The sequence below is a fragment of the Aspergillus aculeatinus genome, assembly GCF_003184765.1.
Source record: "Aspergillus aculeatinus CBS 121060 unplaced genomic scaffold BO66scaffold_87, whole genome shotgun sequence".
NCBI lineage: Eukaryota > Fungi > Ascomycota > Eurotiomycetes > Eurotiales > Aspergillaceae > Aspergillus > Aspergillus aculeatinus.
In genome coordinates this window covers 83,910-110,199 of record NW_020291556.1, presented here as the reverse complement: position 1 = coordinate 110,199, position 26,290 = coordinate 83,910, and the positions used below count along the sequence as shown (strand labels likewise).

The following is a 26,290-nucleotide window of genomic DNA, read 5'->3' as shown; positions in this document are numbered from 1 at the left end:
CTCCCCCTCCCCCCCCTCCAATCCTCCTCTCCTTTTACTCTGCAATAGGTGGGCTTGAGAATCAAACCACCTATTTATCATCATGGATGGGGATCTCAGTCTCTCCCAGTCTTTGGGAGGACTACGCATTGCCAACCCTGATGATGCTTCGTTGCATTCGTCTGAAGATGCATCAACACCTGCCGCCGGCGCTGCTTCAATAGCAGACTCCGACCTGGTACGCGATCCCGCAACCTCCGAACGGCCAGAAAGTGCCTCCTCTACCTATCTTCCCCGACCGTCAGCACCTCCTTCGAGCTCCGAAGTCCAAGAAGCCCTCGCCGCGGTACAAGTCGAGCCCTCAACGAGGACCTTTGAGAGTCGGAGCTCGATATACAGCCCATACTCAGACCCTGCACAGCCGCAACCCTCGCAACCTTCACAAGCGACGCCTCAATACTCCTCCTATGTGCCTTCGCAGCAACCCAACCCCGGTCCGCAGTCCTCCTCCCGTCCACTCTCCTCATTCTACGCGAACGGGTCCACCTCCACTCTGGCAGCTCGCGAAGGCTCATATCGAATTCGGACCGATTCCGCCGCGTCTTCCGCCTCTGAAAGTCTGGCTCGGGCGGAGTCTCGCGGAGGCTCTGCGGCCTACCAAGCGGGTGTCCCCATACGCGATAACAATCACAACGATCGGTCGTACCGCACGGCACAATTACCTCCCGGAAATACACCAATGGTCATGCGTCAACCCTCTCGCGCCCACAGGGGTCCGTCGACTGGTTCCCCGTATGCCATGGAGAATGGTCCCAGCTCGAGCAGTGAAGATTGGCAAGATCGGGGTGCGGCTGTTGCTGTACGGCAGGAAATTGACGCCAACGGTAAACCGGTCGCGCGTTATATTAAAAAGGGGGTCCGCGATTTCTCGTTCGCTCATACGCTCGGGGAAGGCTCGTACAGTACCGTCGTATTGGGCACGGACCGTCAGACACTCAAGGAATACGCGATCAAGATTTTGGACAAGCGACACATCATCAAGGAGAAGAAGGTCAAGTATGTCAACATCGAGAAGGACACTCTCAACCGACTCACCGAACACCCGGGTATTGTTCGGTTGTATTACACATTTCAGGACGAACGGTCCCTATACTTCGTCTTGGATCTCTGCAAGGGAGGCGAGTTGCTGGGGGTATTGAAGCGCATGACTACTTTCGATGAAGAATGCACGAGGTTCTACGGTGCCCAGATCCTAGACACGATCGACTATATGCACAGACGTGGCGTCATCCATCGAGACTTAAAACCGGAGAATGTTTTACTGGACGGTCAGATGCACATCAAAATCACCGACTTCGGAACGGCCAAGATTCTCAAAAGTCAACGGAAACCGAGCCCGAACTCCAGCGGGATGCCTCCGCTCGATGCGACCGAAATTCCTGAGGATGAACGCGCGAGCTCTTTTGTTGGCACCGCAGAGTATGTCAGCCCGGAGCTCCTGACAGACAAGAATGCATGCAAGGCAAGTGATCTGTGGGCCTTTGGCTGTATCATCTTCCAACTTCTCGCGGGGCGGCCTCCTTTTAAGGCTGGAAACGAGTATCAAACCTTCCAAAAGATCGTCGCGCTCGATTACGAGTTTCCTCCCGGGTTCCCTGCGATCGCTCGCGATTTAGTCGAACGCCTGCTGGTACTGGACCCGGCGCGTCGTTTGCCGATCGAGCACATCAAGAACCACGAATTTTTCCAGGGCATCACCTGGGGTCCGGATCTATGGAAGCGGAAGGCGCCTCGTCTCAAGGCATACGTTCCGCCCCCGCGCGAGCCCATTAAGCTCAACAACGGCGGCAATGGTGAGAGCTATCCCGCAAGCATCAATGCAGCCTCCGTAAGCAATAACGCTAGCCAACGGGTTGTTCCTCGACTAGTGACCGAACTCCCGCCGCCGAGTCAGCTGGACATCGAATGGTCGCCCGTACTGACGAAAACCAATGAACGGATCCTCAAACTCGGCAACCTGGTCGTTTTGTCTTCTCCCGCTGCCCACAGTCCAGTCTCAAAGAATGGCGGTGAATACGAAGCGCCTCGGAAATTCTCGCGATTCTTCGGTGGCAGCACGACCAAGAAGCGTCAGCGCCTAGTCATGGTGACCTCCTCTGGTCGGATCATCATGGCAGCATCTGGCGGCGATGAGAAGAAAGCGAAGTTGGAACTGTCTCTTCTTACTCCGGGCACAACATATCGGACCTCAACAGACGCTAAGGGGACCTCTTGTTGGGTAGTGGATACGGTAAGTGCAATCTCTTAGTGAAGATGGGTCTGGTCTCTAACCCAAACGTCTAGCGTGACAAACATTATGTCTTTGAGGATCCCAAGCCGTCATCTGGTAGCGTAGGAACGACCGCCATGTCCACTCAGGAGTGGTTGGATACTCTGGACCGAGCCAAAGAGATGGCTTTGTCACAACAGGGGAATGGCTCATATTCAGATGACGCCTTCCGCGACCTGTCATCCGGCTTGTCTAGCCATGCTAATACGTTGGACCGGAGCTCAGAACTCCAGCAAGAAAGCGCACCCACGGGCCGTGCCACTTTGGTCAAACAACCACCAACCGATACGGATTCGGTTAAAGGGAAGAAGCGATTCAGCCGACGCCATTCGAAGAACGGCCTTGCGGCGGTCTTCTAGGCCCTTCTCACGTACTCTTCTCTCACTCAAACTTCATTCCCCGATCTCTTCTCCATCACTTTCTCTCCATTCCCTGAAAAGTTGGGATGCTGTCCACTGCGCAGGATCGCACACATAACTCTCCTCTTGTCTTTGGAACATAACTCGTGCGCGTGTTTTGCTTGATATCCCTGAGTGTTTCCCGCAGCTGCGATTGGCAATTCTGTTTCTCTTTGCTACTACTTAGCAGGTCTTGCTTTGGGCTATTGTTTATCGCGGGAGACCCAGTCGTACACTCTAGCCAGCGACTCGTCGATTTTCCTTTGTTTGCATCTCGTGTAAGAATTGTGATGTGGTCTCATTTGTGTGTGACTTTTTGCCTGCATCTTTGCAATGATGAGCGTTGTTTTTCTTCTTTCTCTTGTTGAGATTGTTGCATTTAGATGGGAAGGAGTATGCATATATATCCCTCATCTGGCCCGTTTACCACTTTCGATCGCATCAATCTATTTTGCGCGATACTTCCTTTATTTCATTCTGATATATATCCTTTGGACCTGGCGAGATCCAGGATCTCGAGATCAATAGATCTTGATTGTTGGTGGGAGAGACGAGAGAGAAAGACAGTGCCATAGAGTGCACCTTCTCGCTGGGAGTTATCAAATCAAATTTCTAATCTCTTTTTATCTTGTTCAAGGGGTTTGTTGTTGATCAGCGACAGGATCCGGTGTTGGCTCGGAGCTTACTTAGGTTTCTTTTTTCTTTCTGGCTTCACTTTGGCCGCCCTCTTTACTCTTTGATCACCCATATTCCCAGGGCTATCAAAACCCCCTCTCCATATTCAAGACGGGGAACTCGATAATAGTACCTTCAAATGCAAATACATTCCAAATCTCTGGTGTAATAATTTGTGCATCCGAGACGCCGCTATCGTATGTACAAGGCTTGTGTCATAAATGCTCCCCTTCCTCATCGATTCCGGAACCAGAGGATAGTTATGTACAGCTGGTGAGTAGGATGTTAGGTTTACCTAGGTAGATAGGTGAATTTCCCTTCTTCATACCCAATTCGATCGGCGTTCCCTTTCTTGAGCCGAAACTACCCATCCGATATAGTAGTACAGTAAAGCACTGTGAGGTTACCGAGCCGCTCATACCAAGAGCACGAGCAAGAGCCAGAGCCAGAGCTTAGATGAACAACCAGTCAATCCGGGAAGCATCCAGCTCCTGGATCCAATCGAAATCGCCATCATCGTCGTCGTCGTCGTGGTCATCGTCATCAACATCTTCTTCGTTATTATAAACATTATCGTGATCATTAGTACCGGTATTAGGATTAGTAGTGAAAGGATTTGTCGGATCCGGCGCATTCGCGACAGATGCCCAGGGATTGGCCGAAAAGGAGCCAGCCTGCTGCTGCCGCTGCTGGCGCCGCAGATTCTTCCGCTGGCGCCGCTCCTCGACCCTCTGATCGCGCTTGCGCCACATCAGACTCAGTACCCAGGCGGCGTTGCGCACGTTGACGCTCGTGATGTCGTAGTAGAGGGCGCGGAGCTTGTCGAGCAGGAACGGGCGGAGGGCGGGGTCAGCGCACTCGGCGCCGGCGATGAAGGTGGGCCAGATTAGGCACTTGAAGTGCGGGTCGGCGACGGGGATGAGGGCGATTTGGCGGATGAGGAGGTCGGTGACGGCCCCGTGGTCGGCGGGGAGGCCGAAGTGGCGGGGCGGACTTGACGGATTCGCCGCTAGGCGCGGGCGGGAGAGGGCGCGGCTGGCGTAGAGGTAGACGGCGGCTTGGTAGATGGTGGCGAGGGCGGTGCGCATGGAGAGGTCCGGGAGGTGGAGGAAGCTTTGCATGGATTGCGCCCAGGCGGCGGGGTCGAAGGCTTGGATGTGGGCAAGAAGGGCGGCGGGGGATTGGAGCGGGTTGGCATGGGCGGAGAGGTGGGGGGAGGTGAAGACCATTTTGGGGAGGTGGGGAGGGGAGGAGGGTTGGTTGTTGTCGTCAGGTCCCTGGGAGTCATCATGTTCCATGTAGAGACCCGCGTGGATGAGAAAGATCACTTCGAGGAGGTAGCCGGGGCAGCCGACCCAGGAGGTCTCTTCGAGTCGCTTGAGGACTGCCGGGCCCATGTTCGAGGTGTAGAAGGGTCGCGTGAGGGAGCCGGGGCGGGCCAACGTAGAGCCCATCAGTTGGATACTGGACAGGGTCAGATGAGAGCAGGAAACAGAATAGCGGAGATTTAGAGTCGACATACATGAGGATGCCATCTATCGCAAAGTCATCTAACCAGGAAAAGAGCCCCTGGGTTGCCGGGCCATCTGGGTGATCGCCTTCTTGGCGGCCTTTGAGGAGTTTCTTGGCTCCTTCAAGATGGTACTTCCAGGCTCCGTCGCCGGATTCAATCGCATCCATCAACGCAAGTAACATGATCGCGGCCAGCGTTCGGTTGTCATGGCGCATGACGGGATCTTGGATGTCTTGCGACAATCGCTGCAGTGCACGCTGTTTGAATCCGAGGAAATGTTCGTATACTTTCGAGGCCGGTCGGCGCGACAAGGACCCGATCACAGCCTTCTCTACGTCCTCCGACGAGAGCAATGTTCCTGCGGCTGCAGTTTCCACGCTCCAGGGTCCCGGAGAGAAATCTTCGTTGGCTAGAATGGCGTAGTGTAAAGCACCCAGGGCTGAAAGCACGTGGGCGAGTAGGGAGGAGTCGCCGACTAGGGGAGTCAAGTCGCGGAACGGGTTTTGGCCGTTTGAATAGAGCGTAAGATAATTGGCAAGGTACTGGTTGACTTTGACTCCGGGTCAGCATGAACCTGGGGTCCAAGGAATGTTCATCACGTACAGTGGATGATGTACTGTCTGGAAAAGCTGTCCAAATCCTTGAACAATGGATCCACCAGACCCCAGGGCGCAGGGACAGAGTCAAGAAGCTGAGGGGTGCGTTGTATTACGTGGCTATCGGCCATCACCAGGTCGTTGGATTCGTGCGACATCTCAACATGGTCGGTGTCGTGCGGAAGTGCAGGGCCGATTGTGTCGGGTGACGCTGTCGAAGCTGGCGAAGAAGAGCTGGAGCCATTGTCCCGTCTTGCACTCGAAGCACTCTTCACAACATCGTCGTAGCTGCGACCCATCATTTTCCCGCGACTGGCAACGCCGCCCTTCACCCAGACGAGGGGTTTCTGATAGCCCAGACATTCCTTCCCCGCATCGCGACACTTGCGACAGGTGGGCAAACCATTGTCGCATACGATCCGGCGACGGCGGCAAGTATAGCAGCCTTGGGTCATTGTTCCCCTTCAAGCGTGCGCATGTAAGGCTGTGCGCAATCGAGGTTGGTCACTGAATTGGCGTAGCGGGGGTGGGACAGGTCCGTGGTGCAGTGGAAGAACGGAGTACTCGAAACGGGGGGATCTGGAAACAACGCTCGACATCATTGAAAATCGATCTCAAGGATGAAGACTGTAGTTAGAAGCATTGCTTGTGGGTTAGTGAAACACCCGATGGTAGGCTTTGCATGATTCGCATGATTCATCGTAAGTGACAGGAGTTGAGTTCGGAGGAAGAGCCGGGGCGAGACTCGAGAAGCCTGGAGAAGGTGCCATGCCATCCATTCATTGATTGGTGGAGGGCATCTGACTCAATGGACGGACCGGATTGAAAACAGCTAGCCGGATCAGGCTAGACTGCGGCAGAGGCACAAACAAGCCAAACAAACAACATTCGTTGTATTGGTGTTGGAATACTTTATCAAGGTCAAAATATGAAGAGATGAAGAGATGAAGAGATGAAGAGATGAAGAGATGAAGAGATGAAGAGAGAAACTTGAGGGGTTTTAGAATAGCGAAGCCAGGGACTCAAGGGGAATCTTAGAAAAAGGGGTCAGATGGATTATACTAAGTACCGTACTCATAACACTCCGTAGCGATGCAGCCACCCACCCGTGATCCCCAGCCAACCAAACTCACCAGCCAATCCGGTCAGCATCGTCTCCATCCATGATTTCCCTGCCTCCCGCACTTTCACTCCTTCACTTTGGCTTCACCACTTTCACTTTCACCTTCACCTTCAGGGGAAGCTGCCGACTTGGCCTGGGATTATGAGCCTTGGTGGCTAGTAGTGCTTGTTGCTTTCTGTTGACTTGCAATGTACCTGTCCCCGTCAGACCAGTCTTGTGTTGTTTGCCGATCTACTATTCATTTCACCCTCACCTGCAGCAGCGGCTACACCAGTGCGCGCTTTGGCTGCCTCCCCCTGTCGCATGAAGTGGACTGGCCCTGAGTCTCGCTCAGAGTGAATCGCTTTCCTCATTTCTTCAGAAAATTCGTTGCTCTTCATTATCCCATCGTACCCTAACATTCTAGTCTTTATCTCCCAAGAAATTATATCCGCGAGGTGGTCCGTGTGGTTATCGCGATCGCGGGGGATCAACAACGGTAAACCCGCCGCCACTCACAGACCTTCGCAGCCACATCCCTTTTGGCCGGTCAAATCGGTGATTGTCGCGCATCGCTCAGCATTCCTCTCGCATTCGGGAAACCCCTCCCTAGTCGGTGCGCGTGTTGTTGGTCCTTGATTGACACAGCCGCCGCTCGAGAGTTGGGATTTGTTGGGTCACTGCGCGGTTCGCTCAGACGATGTTTACCAGGTCCTCCAAAGCCACCTCCACGGTCACCTCCATCGACATGGTCTCTCAGGCTCAAGTTCTCGATCGCTCCTTACCGGCGCAAAGCACGCTCTCCTCCACCTCCCGCCATTCGCATTCCAGCCGACGACATCGCTCCAGTCGCTCTCACCATGGCGGTCTGACCCATCAACCCCAGAACGAATTCCCCATTTTCACTCATACCGGCGATGTGGAGATCGTAATCCGCGCGGGGGCACAGGAGCAACGCTACCTTCTTCACCGGCTCATACTGACGCAGTGCTCTGGGTTTTTCGAAGCAAGCACTCGGGATGGGTGGTCACCGCAAGCCCCCCCTCGGCCATCCAATCCAGACCCAGGGGTCCTGTCCAGAATCAGCGAGGACACCTCTTCGTTGTCTAACGGCTCAACCCTGGCTCAATCGGAGAGTGGAGGGTCGTCCTGGTCCCCGGAGAAACGGCGCTGGAAATATGAGCTCGACTGGGAAAACAAGGCCGAGGATGAGGAGCCGATCCTCGTACAAAAGGTGTGTATGCCGCCTGTTCCCATTGCAGCTGACTTTGGCTGATCTGCTGTCAAGCCGCCGAGCTACTCCAGCGCCTTTGGCTGCGAGCCCGGGCAGTATCCTCCGTCGGTGACGAAACCATCGAACACGCAGACGGGATTTGTTCGATCGATGGCCAATCTGGCCGGGATGCAGTCGGCCGTGATTCTACCGCACAGGAACAGCTCTTCCAACCCGCCAGTGGACCCCATCATCCGGGACTACGACAACCTGTTCCGGATGTTCTACAACTACCCGCCGACGATCAACAGCGTCAACATCGCGACCGCCTACTCCGAGTGCCGTGCGCTGCTCTCCCTGGCGGACATGTACGATGCGCTTCCGGTCACCGGACCACGGGTGGACCATCATCTGCTGGGCTTCGGATCGCGGCTCTTCAAGCAGATCGCCAAGTACCCTCCCAGCTATCTCAAGCTGGGCTACATGGCGCGGAGTCGCGTCATCTTCTCTGAGGCACTGATCCACGTCGTCGGCCAGTGGCCGGCTGCTGTGCCGCACCTGCGCAACGGCAGCTACTCGCCGCTCCCGAATGCGGTCCTGGACATCATCGAAGACAAGGTCGAAGACCTCGAAGACCTGAAGGCGCGCGTCGACTCCAAGCTGCTCCGACTCACCCTGACCACCTCGCGCGGCGAGCGCGTCAGTCCGACCAACGCCTACCTCGACTGGCTGGCCGTTTCCCTGTTTCGACAATGGTTCGTCGACAGCACCACTCCGCCCCCGCCGCCCATCCTCAAAAACACCTCGACGAACCCGAGCAGCCATCACCACAGTCACAGCCACAGCCACAGCCATGGTAGCCACCACCGATCCACCGCCAACCTCCCCTCGTCATCCTCCTCGTCCAGCTCCCCGCCATACTCCCCCGCGCGCGTCTACCGCCTCATCGGCTCCCCCTCCACCCAAGCCTACCTGCCGCACGATGACCTCAAGCGCTTCCTCAAAGTCCACCCCACCCCCTCCGCGGAAGCCCTATACAACCGCGAGGTGATGAAACGGTTTGAGCGGAAGATGGACGAAATTAAACGGCTGGCCCGCGAGATCGTCAAGCCCCTGATGCGGAACTTTCTGGAGTTGGACCTGAAAGACAGCGGCAGTACTGGCCATAGTAGTGAGGGCAGCGGACTACCATACCTGACCTGCACCAAGGTCGAAGATGAGGATATTCCATGGGAGTGATCCACCCATCACACCCAGTGCAACGACTCGACACGCGACAAACGATCACGCAATTTTACTTTTCTACTTGAGAAGCTCCTCCCCTCCCTTTTTACACATGCTTTACTTCCCATTGGTTTTGGTTGCTTTCGATACCCGGTTCATGAATATAGTTTTGCACGGTTGATGGTCGATGCTGGATGGATTAACGATATAAACGGATATGAGGTTCACGTCTACTGTTTTGGTTTCTTCTTCTTTCTTTTTTCTTTACGTCTTTTTCTGAACCTCTGGTGTCCCCCCCCCCTCTTGTTCAAGTTCCCCTTCCTTATGAATGAACGATGATGCTGTCCACTCGCCAAAAACCCAATTAGTCCTAGTCCTAGTGAATGTGCTATGAAGTTATGAATACAAATGCAAGCTACGGGGTTCCTTTTCGTCTTGTTTCTTCGGGCGTTTTGCTCAGAGCTTGGAATAGTCTTACCTCTTCCTGATGAGGTGGTGGGCACTAGTTGGATTGATGATGTTACAGTGAAGAGGAATGGGGACAACTAAGATAAATTGGATCCTGGGATCAAGATTTATTTATACCATTGGGTTAACGCACCCAAGCCCAAGGGTCTTTCTTCCATTTGTAGGTAGAGGTTTGCGTGGTCACTTGCTATGTATGTTCTTGCGTGGACCGTAGCAGGATGGCTCTCCTTATCGGATCTACATGTCTAAGGTACACGGCCGGAACCGGCTAAGTGGGACACACGCACTCGTCAAGCTTCATTTATCGTACATTGAATATAATTTACATAGAGCATGGACTCCTTCCTGTGTAGTTATGAAAGAGGAGAGAGAGAACAGGGGTCCTCACAATACACACACACACATACACATAACATAACATAATCATACATCTACCTTGCATTCACCTCCGGAATCTCATTGCACAGCTCCCAGAGCCATACCATGAGCCAACAAGGCTGAGGGTAACTAGCTTAGGTACCTACCTACCGACGGAAGGCAAGCTCACTTCTGCTTCCCGATGACCTCGATCCCGCCCATCCACCCCCGTAGCACCTCCGGCACGACCACCACCTCCCGCTTGGGGTCCCAGCCATGCTCCAGGATCGCGGCCAACACGCGGGGGACGGCCATGGCGGTGCCGTTGACGGTGTGCGCGAACCGCGTGGGGGCCTTGTTTTTCTGGGCCTTGCCGTCGCGCACCCGGGTCGCGAGGCGGCGGCTCTGGTAGTCCGTGCAGATCGAGGCGGAGGTGACCTCGCCCCAGGCGGATTCGAGCGATGCGGTTGCATCGGTGCCATCGACAGTCCCCTCGGCGGGGGCCGCACTGCGCAGCCGCGAGGGGAACAGGACCTCGATGTCGCGCTTGCGGCTGGCGCTGGCGCCCAGATCGAAGGTGGGCATCTCCAGGACGCGGGCGGGCAGGCCCAGGGAGTGCAGGATCTCGGTCTGGATGGCCAGCAGCTCGGTGAAGAGGTCGTCGGATGAAGACGACCCGTCGGCGGCGGCGATCGCGTCGGCCCACGCGAACATCTCGACCTTGGTGAATTCGTGGACGCGGTACAGGCCCTTGGTGTCGACGCCGCGGGAGCCGGCCTCGGCGCGGTAGCAGCGGCTGGGGCCGACCAGTTTCAGCGGGAGGTCGGCGGAGTCGAAGGTGCGGCCGGCGTGCATGGCGGCGAGCGGGATCTCGGCGGTGCCGGCGAGGGCGCGCTGGGGCTTCGCGCCGTTCTCCTTGTCCTTGTCGGCTTGCTCGAGGGTGAAGATCTGCTGCTCGTTGTGCTGGTCGCGGGGCTGGAAGCCGCACGCGTCGGCGATGTGCGAGTAGACGATCGAGGGCGGGGAGACGGGCTTCCAGCCGTGGCGGCGCGCCACGGTCAGCGCGTACTGGATGAGGGCCTGCTCCAGGAGCGCGCCCTCGTTGGTGAGGAAGTACCAGCCCCACCCGGTGGTGGTGGCCGAGCTGGTGAAGTCCAGGAGGCCCAGCGTGGTGCCGATGTGGACGTGCGACCGCGTCGGGTCGGGGTTGGAAGCCCAGTCGGGCAGTGGGGAGGCCGGGTCGAAGTTGAGGTAGGAGATGAGGGTCGGGGCGTCGCCGATGGGCGTGTCGGCCGAGGACAGGTTGGGCAGGGAGAGCGCCAGCCGCTGCATCTCTTCATCGCAGGTCTGTTGCCGCGTGAGCTGGGCTTGGGACTCGCTTCTCAGTTGGGTCGCCTCGGCGCGCAATTGGGAGATGCTTGGTTCGGTGGGGGAGGTGGCATCGTCCGGGTTCTTTGCTTGAGCGGCGGCGATCTCCGCGATGGCTTTCTCGAGTTTCTTGATCTGGGACCGCGGGGCGCGAAGGTTGACGTCGATCTCGCCGATCTCGTCATACAACTGCTGGATGGTGGAGGGGTGTTGGGCGTGGGCTGGGTAGTTGCGGTCGCGACAGTTCTGGGCGTATAGCTCGGGGTTTTTGCGGATGTGCTTCACGTCGGGGGTGGGTTTGGGCGCGGTCGGCGGGCGGACAAGCTGGGAGCGGCGGCGGGCGGAGGAGGAGAAGGGGCGGCGAGTGAGGGCTCTGCAGCCCAGGCAGATATAGGGGGGATTTGGCGGAGGCATTGAGAGGGGGTTGTATGGATTGAGGTTGGAGAGCAGCAGGAAGGAAGATCGGAAGAAAGAGAGCACAGCAGGAGATTATCGATGGGTTGATGAATTGACCCGCTCCACCTTTCCCGATCAGGTATTTACACTACGCCCCCGCGGCCGTGGACCTGCTCATATCAATATACAGTAGCTAATTATCTTGATAGCTGAGGACCAAGACTCGTCATTTAATTCATACTAAGTAGAGTTTGGACCAATATTCCAGACATAATCTTCACTACCAGGGATATGGATACCCCAGTCAATGATAAGACGAAAACATCTCTAGAAAAACCCAATCATGACGTACATACATACATGCTATGCGGAGAAACAATCTGTACCCAAATACTCACTCGTCACCCTCACCCCAACGCACCAAACCAAACCAACTATACCGCATCCCACCTCCTCTCCCCCCCCCAAATCCATATTTTATCCTCCCCGGATCTTCACCCCTAAAACCCCAATTTATGCTTCCTCACCCTCGCCCCAACGCCCACCACCACCAAAACCGCCCCAATCAGCACCCCCCACAGCGGAATATCCAACACATTGAGGTTGTACGTCGTCTGCGTCGCCGCGGCCACCGTCGCCAGCTCCAGCCCTAGCAGCAGATACCCGGACTGGCGGTGGTACTTGTACAGGGACTTGCCGCGGTCGACACTGCCCAGCACCTGGCGGGGCAGGAAGTACTGCACCACGCCGCCGGCGGCCTGCAGGATGATCACGAGGTAGGTGACCAGCCCCAGCACGCCGTGCGGGGAGGTGAAGCGGGCGTGGTCGCCCTTGTTGATCTCGATGATGAGGAACGCGGCCAGGAAGCCCAGCACGCTCAGGGCTTGGATGGTGTAGTGGATGACGGTGCCGCGGCGTTTCTGGACGGCGGTGGCGGTGGGTTGGAGGATGAGGGCGGCTTGGACTTGGAGGAGGAGGGCGGCGGAGTTGAGGAGCTGAACGAACACGGTGGGGGGTTAGATGGATGGATTTCGATGAAGATAGGAGGGGAGACTGACTGGGTGCGGGGAGAAGAAGATGAGAGGATGCGAGAGGATGCCGGTCCAGACGAGGATGGTGATCTGATTCAAGGTGTTTGGTTAGGATCTTTGAATGATTAATAATGGGTGGGTGGGTGGAAGGGTCTTACCAGCCAAATGCCTACTTGGGCGGCGAGGGCAGTACCTGGAAATTCAAATGAGGGTTAAGTCAGTGGTTGTTCGTGATTTATCTTGATGGCTGGAATACGCACCTCGGAAGAGGTTGGGATACAGAGAAGCATTGTCGTCGTCGGACTGAGGCCCATTGCCGGGAGTAGACAACAGCGGAGAGTCCTCGCGGGAATCGATGCTGTCCGGATGCAGCTGGGGGATGCCTGTGGCGGAGGCCATGAGGGCGTTGGAGTTGTTGCAGTATGGCTCAAAGAATGGAACTCAGCAGTATACTAGGTAGGATATCGATCAATAATCGCGGTGGTGTTGGAAGTGGCCAATGGGCAGGGGGTTATATGTCAGAGAGTCCGAAGCGAGCATGACGAATGTGGGGAGGAAAATGATGAATTGCTGCGGGGAAGATTGGAGTTAAGTTATACTCAGTAACGTTACAGTACTAAGTTAAAGCTACGTACTCTCATCCATAGACTGTAAAGTTAATACAAGTTTGTTCTACTGTACATAACCCCGAATTTCCAATATCTCCGAAAGACTCCGATCCAGTCAAAGGCTCCGATTTGCTCAGCATCGGTCTATAACTGATCAGGATGCCCTCCTCACCAGCTCTCGTATTATTCTGGCATGTGTTCAACAGAAAAAAGCAAGAAAAGAAATCGATTCGATAAGATCAAAATCCAAGAAAACAAATGTGTTAATAGATAAATTCCAGCTAAGTCAGAAAAAGCACAAAAGCAAATTCCGACTCCGGAAATTGCTTTGTCTGATTGAGAGATCTTGTGGAAGCTATTGAGATAAGAGAAGGACAAATCCTTATCTTACCGCGTACTGTACCTTACCTGAACAGTAATACAGTGTGAACATCACCACCACCACCACCACCACCTACTCCCCGCTGATTCTCAACCGGAGGCACCCACACCGTTACTCGTCCGAGTCCTCTCCGGCATCCTCGGGCGCGGTGAAGTAGTCCGTTGCTAATCCAGAACTCGGGGAGCACGTGCCCTCGCTACGTGCTGCGCGAACAGCACGGGGGGCCTCGAGAGCCGCTCCGTCAGCCTGAACCGCATAGTCTCCATAGTGATAACCACCAGGTTGGTGAGTAGAGGACAGGCAGCGAACAAGGCCTTTGGGTCGGACTCGAGGGGGCCGCGGCGTCTCGGCGTGTTTGGCAAAGTGCTCCGCCCAGGTGGCCTCCAGAGGCACGGTTTGAACGGGAGTCGCTTCATCATCGGTGGCTGGTGCAGCAGGATCAGGATTGGGTTTCTGCGCCTCTTCGCCACCAGTAGTGACAGAGACAACCGCTTTCTTCGAAGAGGTTTTGTTCGCAGGTGCAAGACGAGCTGCGGGGTGTGGAGTGGATGGACGAGTTGGCAGAGCGTGAGGGTGTGGCGCGTGGGGGTGCTGGCCCTTTCTCTCTGCCTCCCACTGAACGTGAGCTTGTTCTTCGGACATTGTCGGTTTGGGTAAAACTTATCTGAAAGGATCTGCGCGTAGACAGGACGGTCAGTGAAACGTATGGTGAAGGGGAATGAATGGCATTCGATCTCCGGGTGGGATTGGTGTCTTTATATAGCTGCGAGTCTATCGGGAAAGAACAACATTCACCCTCAATCTCATAGTATCGTCTGACAACTACATCAAAGAGTGTTCTCGAGTCTTTATTGTGGCAGCATTCATGGCATTCAACCAAGCGAAATGCTCCACCATCAATCCTGCCTAATTCCAACACAAAGGATTCCGAGGCTATTATCTGTTTTTCACAATATACCAGTGCCAGTTCCTCCTATCACCGCCATGGCAACTTGATCACCGAACTCTCCATCCCTGATCCAGGCTTGCCAAACACAACCTCCGCCCCCAGATTGCCTTCCTCCAACCGCATCACGATGTTGAACAACGTCGCCGTCCGGACAATCTTTGGTTGCGCTGGATCCTCCTGCCAGCAGATCGACTGCGGGCCGTCGCAGGTATCGGAGAAGATCTGACCGCGAAGCACCGTACCCGCAAGCTCAGCACCAGCCCCCTCGAGGACTTTGCTGTCAACAATCTCTCTCGCCAGCTCACGCACCCGGGCCAACCGGACCGGCGACCCGGACAGCCACGGCGGCTCGATTACCCGCCGGTTGAGCAGGAAATGGTTCGTGTGGGTGACCATGCCGTACTCGTCCTCAGGGAGATGATCATCCCCAAGAGGGGAGAGCTCTAGCCCGAGGGCGACAGTCGGGTCCGCGATGAGAATGTGCTGGCTGGAGGCGACGCCGCCCAGAGAGGACAGTTTCTGGACCGCCGTTTCGACAGAGTCGCTCTCCAGACACAGGCGCAGGGCGATATGGATCGGCAGATTGGAGCTGAGACAGGGATGGGCGCGGATGGCGTTGAGGCAGACGCCCACCCCGGCGCTATTGAAGCCGATCTTGCCGACGATGCCGGCCTGCTCATTGTCAGCATCTCATGATCAGCAGAGGAGAGAAGACCCAAGGGGCCTCACTTCCGTAACCATGTAAATGACTGGTTTGTCCGGTTGGATGATCTCGACCAGCGCGAGGTTGCCCTGTACTCGCGTGGTGAAATCCCAATTCTGGGCGAGGATGCGGCCCCGGTCCCGTCGGTGCAGCGCGAGACTCGTGCAGCCATCGGCAAACTTGCCGAAGGAGATCTCGCTGCGACAGTTCAGGGCGACGATCTCCAGGAGTGTAAGGCCCGCCCCGTCGGTGATGCCTTGCATCTCGGCCAGGAGGTCGGGGGTGGACCGCGCGATGGTGGCGCGGAATTCTTCGGCCAGAACGAGCACGTCGTCCCACGACATCTTCGAGGTATGTTGGAACATGGCCTCGTAGACGGCGAGCTGATTCCTGATCTGGGAATAGAGTTGCTTGCCATGTTGCAGGCCGATCTGCGACATCAGATGGAACGATTGATACTGGGGTACTGCATTAGCGACTTACTTCTCGCGGTGTGCCGCTGAGCACTATCTTGGGAGGTCCTTCTACCTCCACATGCATAGTGAGATTGTCGCGTCAAGCAGACTGATACAAAGGAGCAAAGAAGCAAAGAAGGCGAAGAGGGAGAAAGACGGTGCGACCTGCGCGGGGGAAGTTCTTATCAATCACTTGCTCCCGCATGGCCAAATGCGGGGAAAGCAAATCACGATAACCACTTTGAGCCAATGTTTACATGCCTGCATACAACCTAACTCATGATGAGTTCTTCATGAATTCACTTTCCCAACACCTCGCTTAAGGGTAGCCCATTCCCACAAACAGGATGACGATAATTCCAAAGCAGTATCAAATCGAGAACAGGCGAACAGCCTATCCTACTCTCTCTTAGTTCATCTCCAACACCCACACCAGGCACCCATCCATACTGAGATCCACTCTACTGTTCTTTTCAGCCATCTCTCACTGTTCTCTCTATCTAAAGATACTTTCTCTTCATTGAGATACACACTCTCTATCGAGGCACACTCTCTCTATCGAAACCCACACTCTCTATCAAAACCCACACACTCTCTACCAAACACATACTCTCTATCAAAACACACACTCTCTATCAAAAGACACTCTCTCTCCATCAAATTCACTCTTTCTCTCTTTTCCTTTCATCCAGAGACCTCACCAACCTCACCAACCTCAACAACCATCCCATCTCCAAACCCCCCAAGCCAAAATGACCAAACCCCACCCAACCCTCACCGAACAGCTCCATACCACCTACGACGCCCTCCTCCGGATCCTCTACACCCACACCGACGCGCAGGGCATCTCGCACCGTCCCTACGGTCTCGACTGGATCGACTTCGAGCGCCTGATGTACCGACTGCTGCTCCTGCAGGGGGTGGCGCGGCCCGGCGACCGCATCGCCCACGATCCGTGGGTGCTGTTCCTGGACCGGTATGCGCCGCGCTCGGTGCGCCGCTCCCCGAGCGAGGCCGGCCGCGTGGAGGTGGCGTTCTTCCCCAGCTCGATTCTGCAGTCACCTTCCTCCGGCTCTGCTCCCCGCTTGGTTTCTGGGGGTGTTGAGCAGGGTCGTCGCGGCGTCAATGGCTACGCCGACGGCAGCACCGGCAGCAACGGCTACGCCAACGGCAACGGCTATACCGGCAGTAACGGCTACGCTAGCAGCAACGGCAATCCCCCCATCAACGGTGACAGCGCTGGACCTCGTCCTCGGGTGGACTCCAACGGCCACGTGCACTTCGATCATACGGCTGTGCAGCGGGACCCGAGTCAGAGACGGTCGCCTTCTATCCCTAGGTACTTTCAATGACTTTGCTTTTTGGGGAGTGGGTAAGTTTGATACCTTTCAGGCATAACAATAAGAGTGTTGATGAGTGTGCAAATATCGATCAAACAGAAACTAAGTTCACGCACACTTTACCCTGTCAATATCTGTGTGTTCGTGACTGATGAATCCATCGTCGTTCGTTTATTCTGGAAGAGAAAGCACGATATGCGCGATGCATCTGGTGCTAGATTATGTGGAGGTGTTCTCTGGAGTTGGGGTCTGAGTTGACTTTTGTTCTGGCTATGTGTACAGAGTACTCTTTGATTTGTTGGGGATTCTTTATGTTGATGCTGCAGTGGTGATGTTTGTGTTTGTTGCAGTGTACAGCGTGCGTTTTCTTTCTGGTATCTGTTTGAGATTGTTATGAGCGACGATGATGGCCGGGCTATGAGCGATGATGATGATTATGAAATGTCCATGGGCTGGATGGGTGCGATGGAAGGGCGTCTAGACTTTTGGTCCGGCGTTGGCCAATTTACTTACACCTTGATGGAGTTCGAGTTGAGTTTGGTGTTTTCTCGGGTGTTGTGTTGTGTATGGAAGAGCGTGGACTGTCAAATCTGGGAGCAAGATCTTTCCTGTGTTCCTGTTATCGATGTAAAGTACCGAGTCTGTATCCCCCTTGAATTACTTGTGTCGAATTGCAATTACTGCTTTATGTGAGCACCCATCGAAAGTGTAGAGCGCAATCAGACCGGAGACCACCACCTCCCTCGTCCTCTCCACCTACCACCCCCATACATTACTATGACCTTACACAGCACAGCACACCCCAACCATACCCATCAAGCATATAAACCCAGACCCCTTGTCTCCGACCTGCCTTGCCCCACGTCCAAAGCCGCCTATCCCCGAACCCAAGCAAACCCCGTCAGCAAACCCCGGGAACCAGGTCGCACAGATCAGCCAGCCCCGCGGCGAGGGAGGGCAGGTGTCACGCCCGTGTAGAAGGTGAGGAAGAGAAGTCTCCTTTTCCCTTCCCATCCTTATCTTCGCAAGGTAAGCAGTTGACGAGGGCTGAGGAACGAGGCGAAACATTTTCATTCCAATGAGATCGGGTCCCAACCCTGGAACTACCTAGCCATTCCAGGACCTGGAATTGGGGATAGACGGGATGGGATGGGGGATGGTCTTGCGTCCCTAACCATCTCCAAACTCGGTTTTCTTTTTCTTTCGCCGAATAGAACTCGACAGATTGGAACTAGAAATCTGCTTGGGAAGAGAGATATCGTGAGGATCTGAGCGTGGGAGAAACACGCCACTAATGTAGTCTATACAAAAAGAAGATTCTTCCAAACCTGAAGCTACCTGCGTGAGAGAGATACTAGGTAGCTATCTTCCCCTCCCCCCACCCCCCACCGAAGACCACGATGCTCTACTGTAAACACACGCAAGAAGAACCCCCCCCCCCCACAAGTCAGGGAGATCCACACGAACCAGATAACCCATAGACAAGTAAACAGCAAAAGAACCCCGAGCACCCAAGTAAGTTCCCCAATGCACCGGCTGAAACAGTCACCGGCATCTCTGATTATTCCCCAACCTCGGGGCTAGTGCTGTACCACCGTCATAACTTTGTACACGATCTTTTTACTTCTTCTCGAACCAAACCCCGAAACGAAAAACCTCCGATGGAAGTTAGGTTCTGTCCCGAACTTGACCTTTTTCTTCCTCGAATTAGACCTTATACTTTCGATCGGTTGCTTATGCTTATCTGAGACAGAATCTCGGTGTGTTTCATCTTTGTCGATAGGATTATCCGAGTCAAGTGGGGGCGTTTTCTTCGTCTCAGACACCGAAAGGGCTGATTCGGTCTCTGATTGGATCGCTTGTGTGGCGGTGGTTTCTACATAGTAACATACAAGTAAGCAAACGAGTGACTTCACGATCCAAGGTCCACATTGAAGTAGGTATACTATACTGCAGTTTATCCTCTTGCCGCGCCAGTCGCCGTCCGCCTCCCATCTGATGGATTGCTGGCAAGACGTCATGGGGTGGGTGGGCGCCTGGTCCCGTAGGTTATCGACGAATTATGATTATAATTATAACAATGAGCTACGGTTCTTAGGCGGTGGATCCTGTTCTTGCAGAGAAAAAAAGATGTTCTTGCTTTAACATTGATGGTGCGGAGGCGATGGTGGCAGTGGTGAGGTGATTGTATGATATCCCCAGTCCAGTACTGTGCCTCAGGTTCTGTTATTCTCTTCTGATTACGTGCGTGATAGGAGCTTGGATGGTATGTGTAGTCCATATTCATATCGTGACCTACCTAAATAAGGCAGCGGTATGTCTATGTATAGTACAGTCCCTAATGGTGCAGTACCAACCAGTAACCTTGGTGAACGCGTTATACTCCCCCTGACGAGGCGATGACCACCATTTCCTTCTCTCAAAACACTACACCACAAGATCCCAAGAACACATAATCTCCTACTCCAACTTAACCACCCAATATGCAGAACACTCACTTCGCAACAAGAGCAGACAGACTGTTCCGTTCCAACCAGAACAAAAACCCATTACCATTGTCCCAGGAGAACAGAAGAGCAAGAGAGCAAGAGACCCAAACCCCGAGCCAATCCCATTGGAACGAATCCCGCCCCAACAAGTCGAGCATCACTTCCACAGCACCGCCGTGACTAGCCCAACGCTCACAGCATTCCAGCCCAGTAACACGGCAGTCACGATCTCACCCGGTCTGTGTCTATGTACTGTCCCTAGTAAATAAGTAAGTCAGTGTGTATGTATCTACGCAGTACGCAGTAGCAAGAGAAAGTGAACACTCGAGTGGGATCTCGACAAGGCGACGTCAACGGCAACATCGACATCGACATCACCAGATCAGATCAGATCAGATCGCCTCCCGTAAGCCCTAGCCTCATGATCTACACCACCCCCCCGAAAAAAGACAGGGGGGTTCAGCAATCAGGGATCTATGTCTCTCGCCTCGACCGTTGGGAAGTCTTGTCTCAGACTGATTCCAACCGTTGCGCGCCGCCACCCTTACCTAAATGAAGGATAGACACTTCCCTTCAACGGGAGCAGAGCAGATCGCATCACTACAGATCTGCAAGGAGCCCGTTGACGTTGACCGGTTGACCGGTTGACCGGTTGAGGACCGCATGATCAAACCATACACACACACACACACACACACACACACACACACAACAGACAACACACAACAGACATACCGTATCCACGGATGGGGGCATGAACGCATGCATTGCCTGGAAAGGGAATTGAACCAGAGAAAAAGAAGTAGATGCAACAGGAGAAAAGGTTCATTAACCCTTTCAGGTCCCAAATCAGTCAGTATGACAGCTGCGTTGCTCCAAGGCCACTCGAGCAGAGCAGCTTTGTAACAAGAGGATCCAAAGTCCTGTCTGCCATCGGAGATCCCCCTTTAGAACAAATTGATAAAAAAGATCATAGAACCAACCCCCCTCCCTCCCAACCTTCGCTCTTACCCACTCTGCCCGTCATTCTTTTCTGATTCTCTTCGAGTCTTCTCCTTACCCCCCTAAAGGTTGCACAACAACGCATCCAGCGGCTACATGCAGATCACTTCGGAAAGAGCCACGAATCGGGGATTATAAGGCCAAAATGCCATCGACGGCGGCGGCAGCAGCAGCAAGAAGCTCTCGCCCCCCTATACCAGCGAAAGAAGGAGGCTGCTGGTGCTGCTGCTGTGGTGGTGGTGGTGGTGCTCGTCCACGACCAAAAGAAAGTAAGCCAGGGTTTCTCCCTGCTTTTCATCCATTGGGAGTAGCCGTGAAGCTACACACCACACACACACATCCACATACACACCTGTTTCTGTAACCTTGAAAGACCCCCCTTCCCCAATTTTACCCCGGAAAATACCCAACGTCCCGACAAGGTCAACCGAAATCGCCTCCTGCCACTCGCTGGGACACCTAGTCCAAAAATGAACGACATTCCTCTCAGGGACAGGACATGCAACATCATTCTCTCTGGCAGAACGCCCTATTTCTTTTTTGGCGGGTAAACTGGGATCAATCGGTGTAACAAACAGGTCGCATGGCCTTTTTTTTTTTCCTTTCCTCGGGGGTATGATTCTCGTGTTGGAAAAAGACGGGGTCAAACTTCGGTGAGCGTTCGTTATATGATGGAATGAAGAGGCGAAATTTCCGGCGGCCCACTACATATGCAAGAACCGCATCAGCGAACATGAACAATGACAGAGGGAGTAAAAAGAAGGGCCTAAGCACCTCCCCTCCCCGTCGCGGCCATCGATCCGGACCAAGGTTGTGGAGGTAGCTTTCTTCGGAAGAGAGGGAAGGATAGGCTGCGCTTTCAGGCACAATCATGGAAAAGCCCAAGGCACTTTGCAGCAGGGTCATTGAAACCCACGCCTCCCGCTCGCCCTCCTCTTCCTCCTCCTCCTCCTCCTCCTCCTCCTCCTCCTACTCCTGCCTCAATCTCTTCTCCCCTAGACCAGCCGACGATAGGCTGCGCTGGTGTCATCTTGACGGTTTCACAACTCCATCCCAAACAGGAAACGAACGATACCATCATCCGTTTCGGGGATTGGCCCCCTCGGGCAACAATCACGAGATAAGGACACAATTGGGACTGGGCACGAGTGAACCTCGAACACCTCATCAGACTCATCCCAGAGGCGAAGAATTTATAGAGACAAAATAATCAAAAAAAAAAAGAGGTGCTGGCTTGTCTGTGTCGTTTTTGGGCCCTTTTTTTTCCCTTTCTTTCCTCGTCCTTGTTGGCAGCAGGTGCATCTGATGGTCCTCGTCTGGTATCACCGTGGTCCCTGTCACAGGAGAAACAGACAGCTGAGAGATATTAGGGTCTGGGAGGCAACATATTAAGATAAAGACCAAGGAGAGTCCTTGACCTCCATTGAAGAATCGCTCTCGAGCCCCCAATTCCAGCCGTTCCTCTTTCTGCCATCCCTTCTGGAAACTCATCAGAAACAAAAGCTTTCTCTCTCACACAAACCCTTTGGGCCGCCGTCGTCTCCCTCTCTTCTTCATATACCTGGGAAACATCAGAAGTGACTTCCACTACTTGACACAACGAAAACCCCTCATCTGACAAAGCTCGATTGAACTTCATTGGCTTCTTGCTGCCCTTGGGCCTCCTTTCACCACTTGATCCTCTGTGATACTCTTTACCTCTCACTGTCTTTCTCTGCCGCTTCTCCACCTCTGTCTCTGGATAGCAAGCCGGCCTGCCATGCCACCCAAGGGCCTTTACCACCAAGCTGCTCTCCCTGAAGCACGCGGGTTGAAGTATGACGAGTCCGACATGGCTCTCTTCCACGCCAAGCTCTCCTATCACTCCACTATCGAAGCCCGCATGGCATCCAAGGACTCCAATCTAGCATCAATCTCGGATGCCCAAGCGCGGATCCTCAAGCGCTGGGAGATGCTGAAGCAGGTGGAGAAGGAGATGGCAGACAAGGGCAAGTCTCTGTCTCCCGCGGAAAGAAAGCAGCTCGCACAATACGAGTGGCGGTATAAACGACTGGAGGAGGTGGCGACCCAGAGCACTAGCTGAATGGGAAAAACAAAGAAAAAAAAACGATAAGAGAAAAACAAACACCCACAGCATAAGGTTGCAGCGCCGACCGTGGGGAGAGATAGCATCACTGGCGTTGGTTTAGATGTGGATTCGAACAACGCACTGGTGTCAAGATCAATTGCAAGTGAAGAGTGTGCGCGTTGTGGTTTAAAAGTAAACCCGAGAGTGGTTTCGGTCTCCTTGGTTTTGGTTTTGATTCTGTTGTTTCCTTTCTTTTGGGAACTCTCCCCTCTCATTCTGCTTGTATGAGTTGAATGAATGTTTCATCATCGGTCCCACCTCTGCTTCAAATGTGATGGAAGCTGCTCATGCTTCCTGAGTGACTGCAATGACCTCACCTTCCATAGTGAGTACACTCGTGACCAACTCACGGCTCAGGGAAGGTAGGGTGTCCCTCCTCCCTCGAGAAGCTCCCACATAGTTCATAGGGCGACAAAAAAGAAAAGGAAAAAAAAAAGAAAAAGAAAATCCCCGCGACGTCACGAATGTAACATAGCCTCTCTGAGACGAACACAGCATCTTGCACGTACACTGTAACTGTAACCAAGGAGGCGAAGCGGCCTCCCCCACCCCGATGTAGATCAAGTACTGTACTTCGAGATCAGATCAAGTATATGTCTCGGGATAGCCCCCCAGAAAAAGAACAATAAACAATGAGGAGCATCCAGAAGTGGGGTCCGAGTGGCGTTCACGGCATCTTTTCTTTTTTTTTCCTTTTTTTTTTCCTTTTTTTTTTTTTTACCCTCCCATTTTCTTTTTCGTCTGTAGATAGATATAGTGCTTTATCCGAGGGTCGAGTCGCGTCACGCAAAAGCAATCGTGAACGGCTCGTCCTCCCTCCTCTCTGATGTCCTACATTGGGCACGCGACATGCCCTCTTCGGCCTAGCAAGTCCTGCCACAATCCAGAACCCAGGGAAGCGAAGGTCGTGTAAAGTCGCGGCGTGTGGTGTTGACACACACGCGCGCGCGCACTCCCTGTCTTGGGAGGTTCAATTTACCACATGCAGCGCATCTTCCACCTCCGCCAGTCGAGGGGTTTATCCGAGGGAAACGACATGGACAAGAGGGGTTTGGTATTAGGAGCAGGAGCGGTGCGGCGGAGGCGAAATGGGGGAGTGAGGGGGAACAGTCACGGCACGGCAAGTTTCAGGACCACATACATTGCCTGACAGGATTTGATTTCTTCCCGAGGCATAGTAGCAGCTGTGGAAGGTGTTTCCTGTGAATGATGGATTTTCCCCCTCATCACGAAAATAGAGTTGCAATTGAGGGTGTGTGTTCCCCTCGGAAAGATGCGAGCGTCGGAGACCTCCGAACGGGATCCCAAGAGGCAGAAGAGGTGGGTGGGCCCGGGTGTGGGTGGGTGTCAGTCGCTTGTTGACAGCCTCTGTGTGAGGTGTCGGTTGAGGTCGGTTGAGGTCGGATCCTATAGCTACTAGGTACCTCTGTTAACAATTGAGCAGGAGGATGAGCGAAGGCTCAAACAAACACACCTGTTATCATCCCGCAAGATCACGCAGTTGAATGTCGAAGATGAAGGTGTGGAAACAACAACAAGTGTCGGAGTTGGAGAAGATTAAAGTGGGGAAAGGAAAGGCCTGCGATGAAGCGATAAGATCGAGTAATGCGGGAAAATCGGCGGGGGAATCTCTTATCGCTGGCGCGCTGTATCGGGAATCGGCTGTTGCTGCAGTGAGTAGGTGCCCCTCCTGACGTCGTCTATATAAAATGCCCTGCAATTCCTCCACTTCAACAATTCCCTCTGCCTCCTCCTCCTCCTCCACACCAATTCCTCTCCATTCTTTCCAATCTCTCTAACACCTTTTAAAAACCCCACTCTACCTATTTCCAGTCACAAAACACCCCCCACCATGGCCACCACCGAATCCCCCTACATCCCCGGCCCCGAAATCGACAGCACCTTCGCACACACGACCAACCTGGCCTCGGCGGCCCTGAACACGCGCATCGTCGCCTGCAGCAACGAATACTTCGCCGCGGCGTCGAACCTCCTCACGCCGACGGCGCCGATCAACCGGCCGGGGGTCTTCATCCACACGGGCGCCTGGTACGACGGGTGGGAGACGCGGCGCCACAACCCGGACGCCTACGACTGGGTGGTGATCAAGCTGGGGACGGCGCGGGCCGCCATCCAGGGCGTCGAGGTCGACACGGGCTTCTTCGTCGGCAACTACGGCGAGAAGGCCGAGGTGCAGGCGACGTGCTCCGACGCCGACGACGCCGTGCTCGCCGACCCCAGCTACGCCGGCTGGACCACCATCCTTCCGCCCCAGCCCTGTGGGCCCTCGCAGCGCCGCGCCTGGAGGGTTCCCGGATTTGACCCAAAGAACCCCACGCCCTACACCCATGTGCGTCTGCTCATGTACCCCGACGGGGGCTTTGGGCGGTTGAGGCTGTATGGTCATGCGATTCCGGCGGCGCGCGGGGAGAGGGTGGCTGTCGCTGGTGCACAGGACGAGAAAGAGGAGGAGGAGGAGGAGGAGCTGTCGTCGGCGTTGTGCGGGGGTCTGGCGCTGGCGGCCTCGGATCAGCATTATACCCCGTGCTCGAATCTGTTGCTGCCCGGCCGCGGGAAGGATATGGGCGATGGGTGGGAGACGGCGCGGTCGCGCGCCCCGGGCCATGTCGACTGGGCCATCGTGCAGCTGGGGTTGCCGGGCGCCGTGTCCAGGGTCGTCGTCGATACCAAGGACTTCCGGGGCAATTTCCCCCGCGCGGTCCGCGTGCACGGCTTGGTGAAGGGGGAGGGTGGCGAGGGCGGCCCCGTCGCCGTGCCCGCCCATGATCATCCCGGCTGGGTGGAGATCGTCAAGGGCGATCAGCGCTGTCAGGCCGATACCGAGCATGTCTTCCAGGGTGCGGATCTGGCCGCGGGTGTCGATACCCAGGCGTTCACCCATGTGAAGTTGACCCTCGTGCCGGACGGTGGCGTGAAGCGCTTCCGGGTCTTTGGTAGACGGGCCTAGGTCGAGGCTTGTGATGAGCGGTGCCTTCTGTTTAGTATGTAATCTTCAGCGTGGTAAATTGCCAATAATGAGAAATACGATCCTACATAAATCCATTATTCAGAAGATCATGTACCGGAAAGGGGAGGTTTCCAGTACAGTAATGTGTTTTCAACATTCGCCTAAGCATAAATTATGCTGAAAAAAAAAGAAGAAGAAAAAAGAGCAGGAACAACGTTTAGCTCCGTATAATTCATCGTTATAGCTTGCTAGCAGCCAGACTAGGTAGGGTATATCACTATAAAAATTCAATAATCTACTTCATCGTGAGGGATCACAATCAATCGATCGACAACAGTGGAAACGCCGCGGCGAAAATAACACATGCTCTGTTGGGTGTTGCAAATACAATTCCAGAAGGGTAGAAAGGTCATGCTCGTGAAAATCTGGTATCGGTATCGGTATCGGTATCGGTGTTGGTATTGGGAAAAGGCAGAAGAAGAAAGATGGAGGGATTTTCTCAACACAAATTCCCTGAGAGAACAAACTGACGCCATGAACTAAAGTCCGCTGGTCCAAGGAACAACACAACAAGCATGAAAACCCCCGCCCCGTGTGAATGCTGAAAGGTATCAATT

At 54.4% G+C, this 26,290-nt stretch overlaps 10 protein-coding genes across 10 annotated transcripts; 5 read left to right on the top strand and 5 right to left on the bottom strand.

The window, feature by feature from the left end:
• The first annotated feature begins 5 nt into the window (after positions 1–5).
• BO66DRAFT_246595 (Pkinase-domain-containing protein) lies at positions 6–2,853 on the top strand. Its single transcript, XM_025642911.1, has 2 exons — positions 6–2,269; positions 2,323–2,853. The coding sequence occupies exons 1-2, from the start codon at positions 83–85 to the stop codon at positions 2,665–2,667; spliced, it is 2,532 nt and encodes an 843-aa protein (XP_025498018.1). The 5' UTR covers positions 6–82; the 3' UTR covers positions 2,668–2,853.
• Positions 2,854–3,548: 695 nt separating this feature from the next.
• On the bottom strand, positions 3,549–6,173 carry BO66DRAFT_361571 (Zn(II)2Cys6 transcription factor). The gene is made up of 3 exons (XM_025645045.1): positions 5,498–6,173; positions 4,904–5,444; positions 3,549–4,845 (listed from the first exon to the last, which is right to left on the bottom strand). The coding sequence occupies exons 1-3, from the start codon at positions 5,943–5,945 to the stop codon at positions 3,834–3,836; spliced, it is 2,001 nt and encodes a 666-aa protein (XP_025498017.1). The 5' UTR covers positions 5,946–6,173; the 3' UTR covers positions 3,549–3,833.
• An 871-nt stretch (positions 6,174–7,044) lies between these two features.
• On the top strand, positions 7,045–9,152 carry BO66DRAFT_246582 (uncharacterized protein). The gene is made up of 2 exons (XM_025642910.1): positions 7,045–7,826; positions 7,881–9,152. Exons 1-2 carry the CDS (start codon positions 7,293–7,295, stop codon positions 9,042–9,044), a joined length of 1,698 nt encoding a protein of 565 aa, XP_025498016.1. The 5' UTR covers positions 7,045–7,292; the 3' UTR covers positions 9,045–9,152.
• A 629-nt stretch (positions 9,153–9,781) lies between these two features.
• Positions 9,782–11,661, bottom strand: BO66DRAFT_396402 (putative serine--tRNA ligase DIA4). The gene has a single exon (XM_025648457.1). It carries the CDS (start codon positions 11,634–11,636, stop codon positions 10,041–10,043), a length of 1,596 nt encoding a protein of 531 aa, XP_025498015.1. The 5' UTR covers positions 11,637–11,661; the 3' UTR covers positions 9,782–10,040.
• A 457-nt stretch (positions 11,662–12,118) lies between these two features.
• Positions 12,119–13,199, bottom strand: BO66DRAFT_386047 (cytochrome b561 domain-containing protein; the record flags this gene model as incomplete). Its single annotated transcript, XM_025646168.1, has 4 exons — positions 12,910–13,199; positions 12,808–12,842; positions 12,677–12,739; positions 12,119–12,613 (listed from the first exon to the last, which is right to left on the bottom strand). Exons 1-4 carry the CDS (start codon positions 13,046–13,048, stop codon positions 12,119–12,121), a joined length of 732 nt encoding a protein of 243 aa, XP_025498014.1. The 5' UTR covers positions 13,049–13,199.
• Positions 13,200–13,750: 551 nt separating this feature from the next.
• Positions 13,751–14,281, bottom strand: BO66DRAFT_406608 (uncharacterized protein; the record flags this gene model as incomplete). The annotated part of the gene is made up of 1 exon (XM_025649023.1): positions 13,751–14,281. The coding sequence occupies one exon, from the start codon at positions 14,279–14,281 to the stop codon at positions 13,751–13,753; it is 531 nt and encodes a 176-aa protein (XP_025498013.1).
• A 131-nt stretch (positions 14,282–14,412) lies between these two features.
• On the bottom strand, positions 14,413–15,917 carry BO66DRAFT_361561 (putative acyl-CoA:6-aminopenicillanic-acid-acyltransferase). Its single transcript, XM_025645044.1, has 3 exons — positions 15,775–15,917; positions 15,318–15,722; positions 14,413–15,260 (listed from the first exon to the last, which is right to left on the bottom strand). The coding sequence occupies exons 1-3, from the start codon at positions 15,829–15,831 to the stop codon at positions 14,616–14,618; spliced, it is 1,107 nt and encodes a 368-aa protein (XP_025498012.1). The 5' UTR covers positions 15,832–15,917; the 3' UTR covers positions 14,413–14,615.
• A 198-nt stretch (positions 15,918–16,115) lies between these two features.
• Positions 16,116–17,289, top strand: BO66DRAFT_246544 (uncharacterized protein). Its single transcript, XM_025642909.1, has one exon. The coding sequence runs from the start codon at positions 16,499–16,501 to the stop codon at positions 17,096–17,098; it is 600 nt and encodes a 199-aa protein (XP_025498011.1). The 5' UTR covers positions 16,116–16,498; the 3' UTR covers positions 17,099–17,289.
• A 5,047-nt stretch (positions 17,290–22,336) lies between these two features.
• BO66DRAFT_336906 (uncharacterized protein) lies at positions 22,337–22,660 on the top strand (the record flags this gene model as incomplete). Its single annotated transcript, XM_025644306.1, has 1 exon — positions 22,337–22,660. The coding sequence occupies one exon, from the start codon at positions 22,337–22,339 to the stop codon at positions 22,658–22,660; it is 324 nt and encodes a 107-aa protein (XP_025498010.1).
• Positions 22,661–24,055: 1,395 nt separating this feature from the next.
• Positions 24,056–25,692, top strand: BO66DRAFT_424353 (allantoicase). Its single transcript, XM_025650163.1, has 3 exons — positions 24,056–24,094; positions 24,150–24,379; positions 24,514–25,692. The coding sequence occupies exons 2-3, from the start codon at positions 24,211–24,213 to the stop codon at positions 25,671–25,673; spliced, it is 1,329 nt and encodes a 442-aa protein (XP_025498009.1). The 5' UTR covers positions 24,056–24,094; positions 24,150–24,210; the 3' UTR covers positions 25,674–25,692.
• Positions 25,693–26,290: the final 598 nt, after the last annotated feature.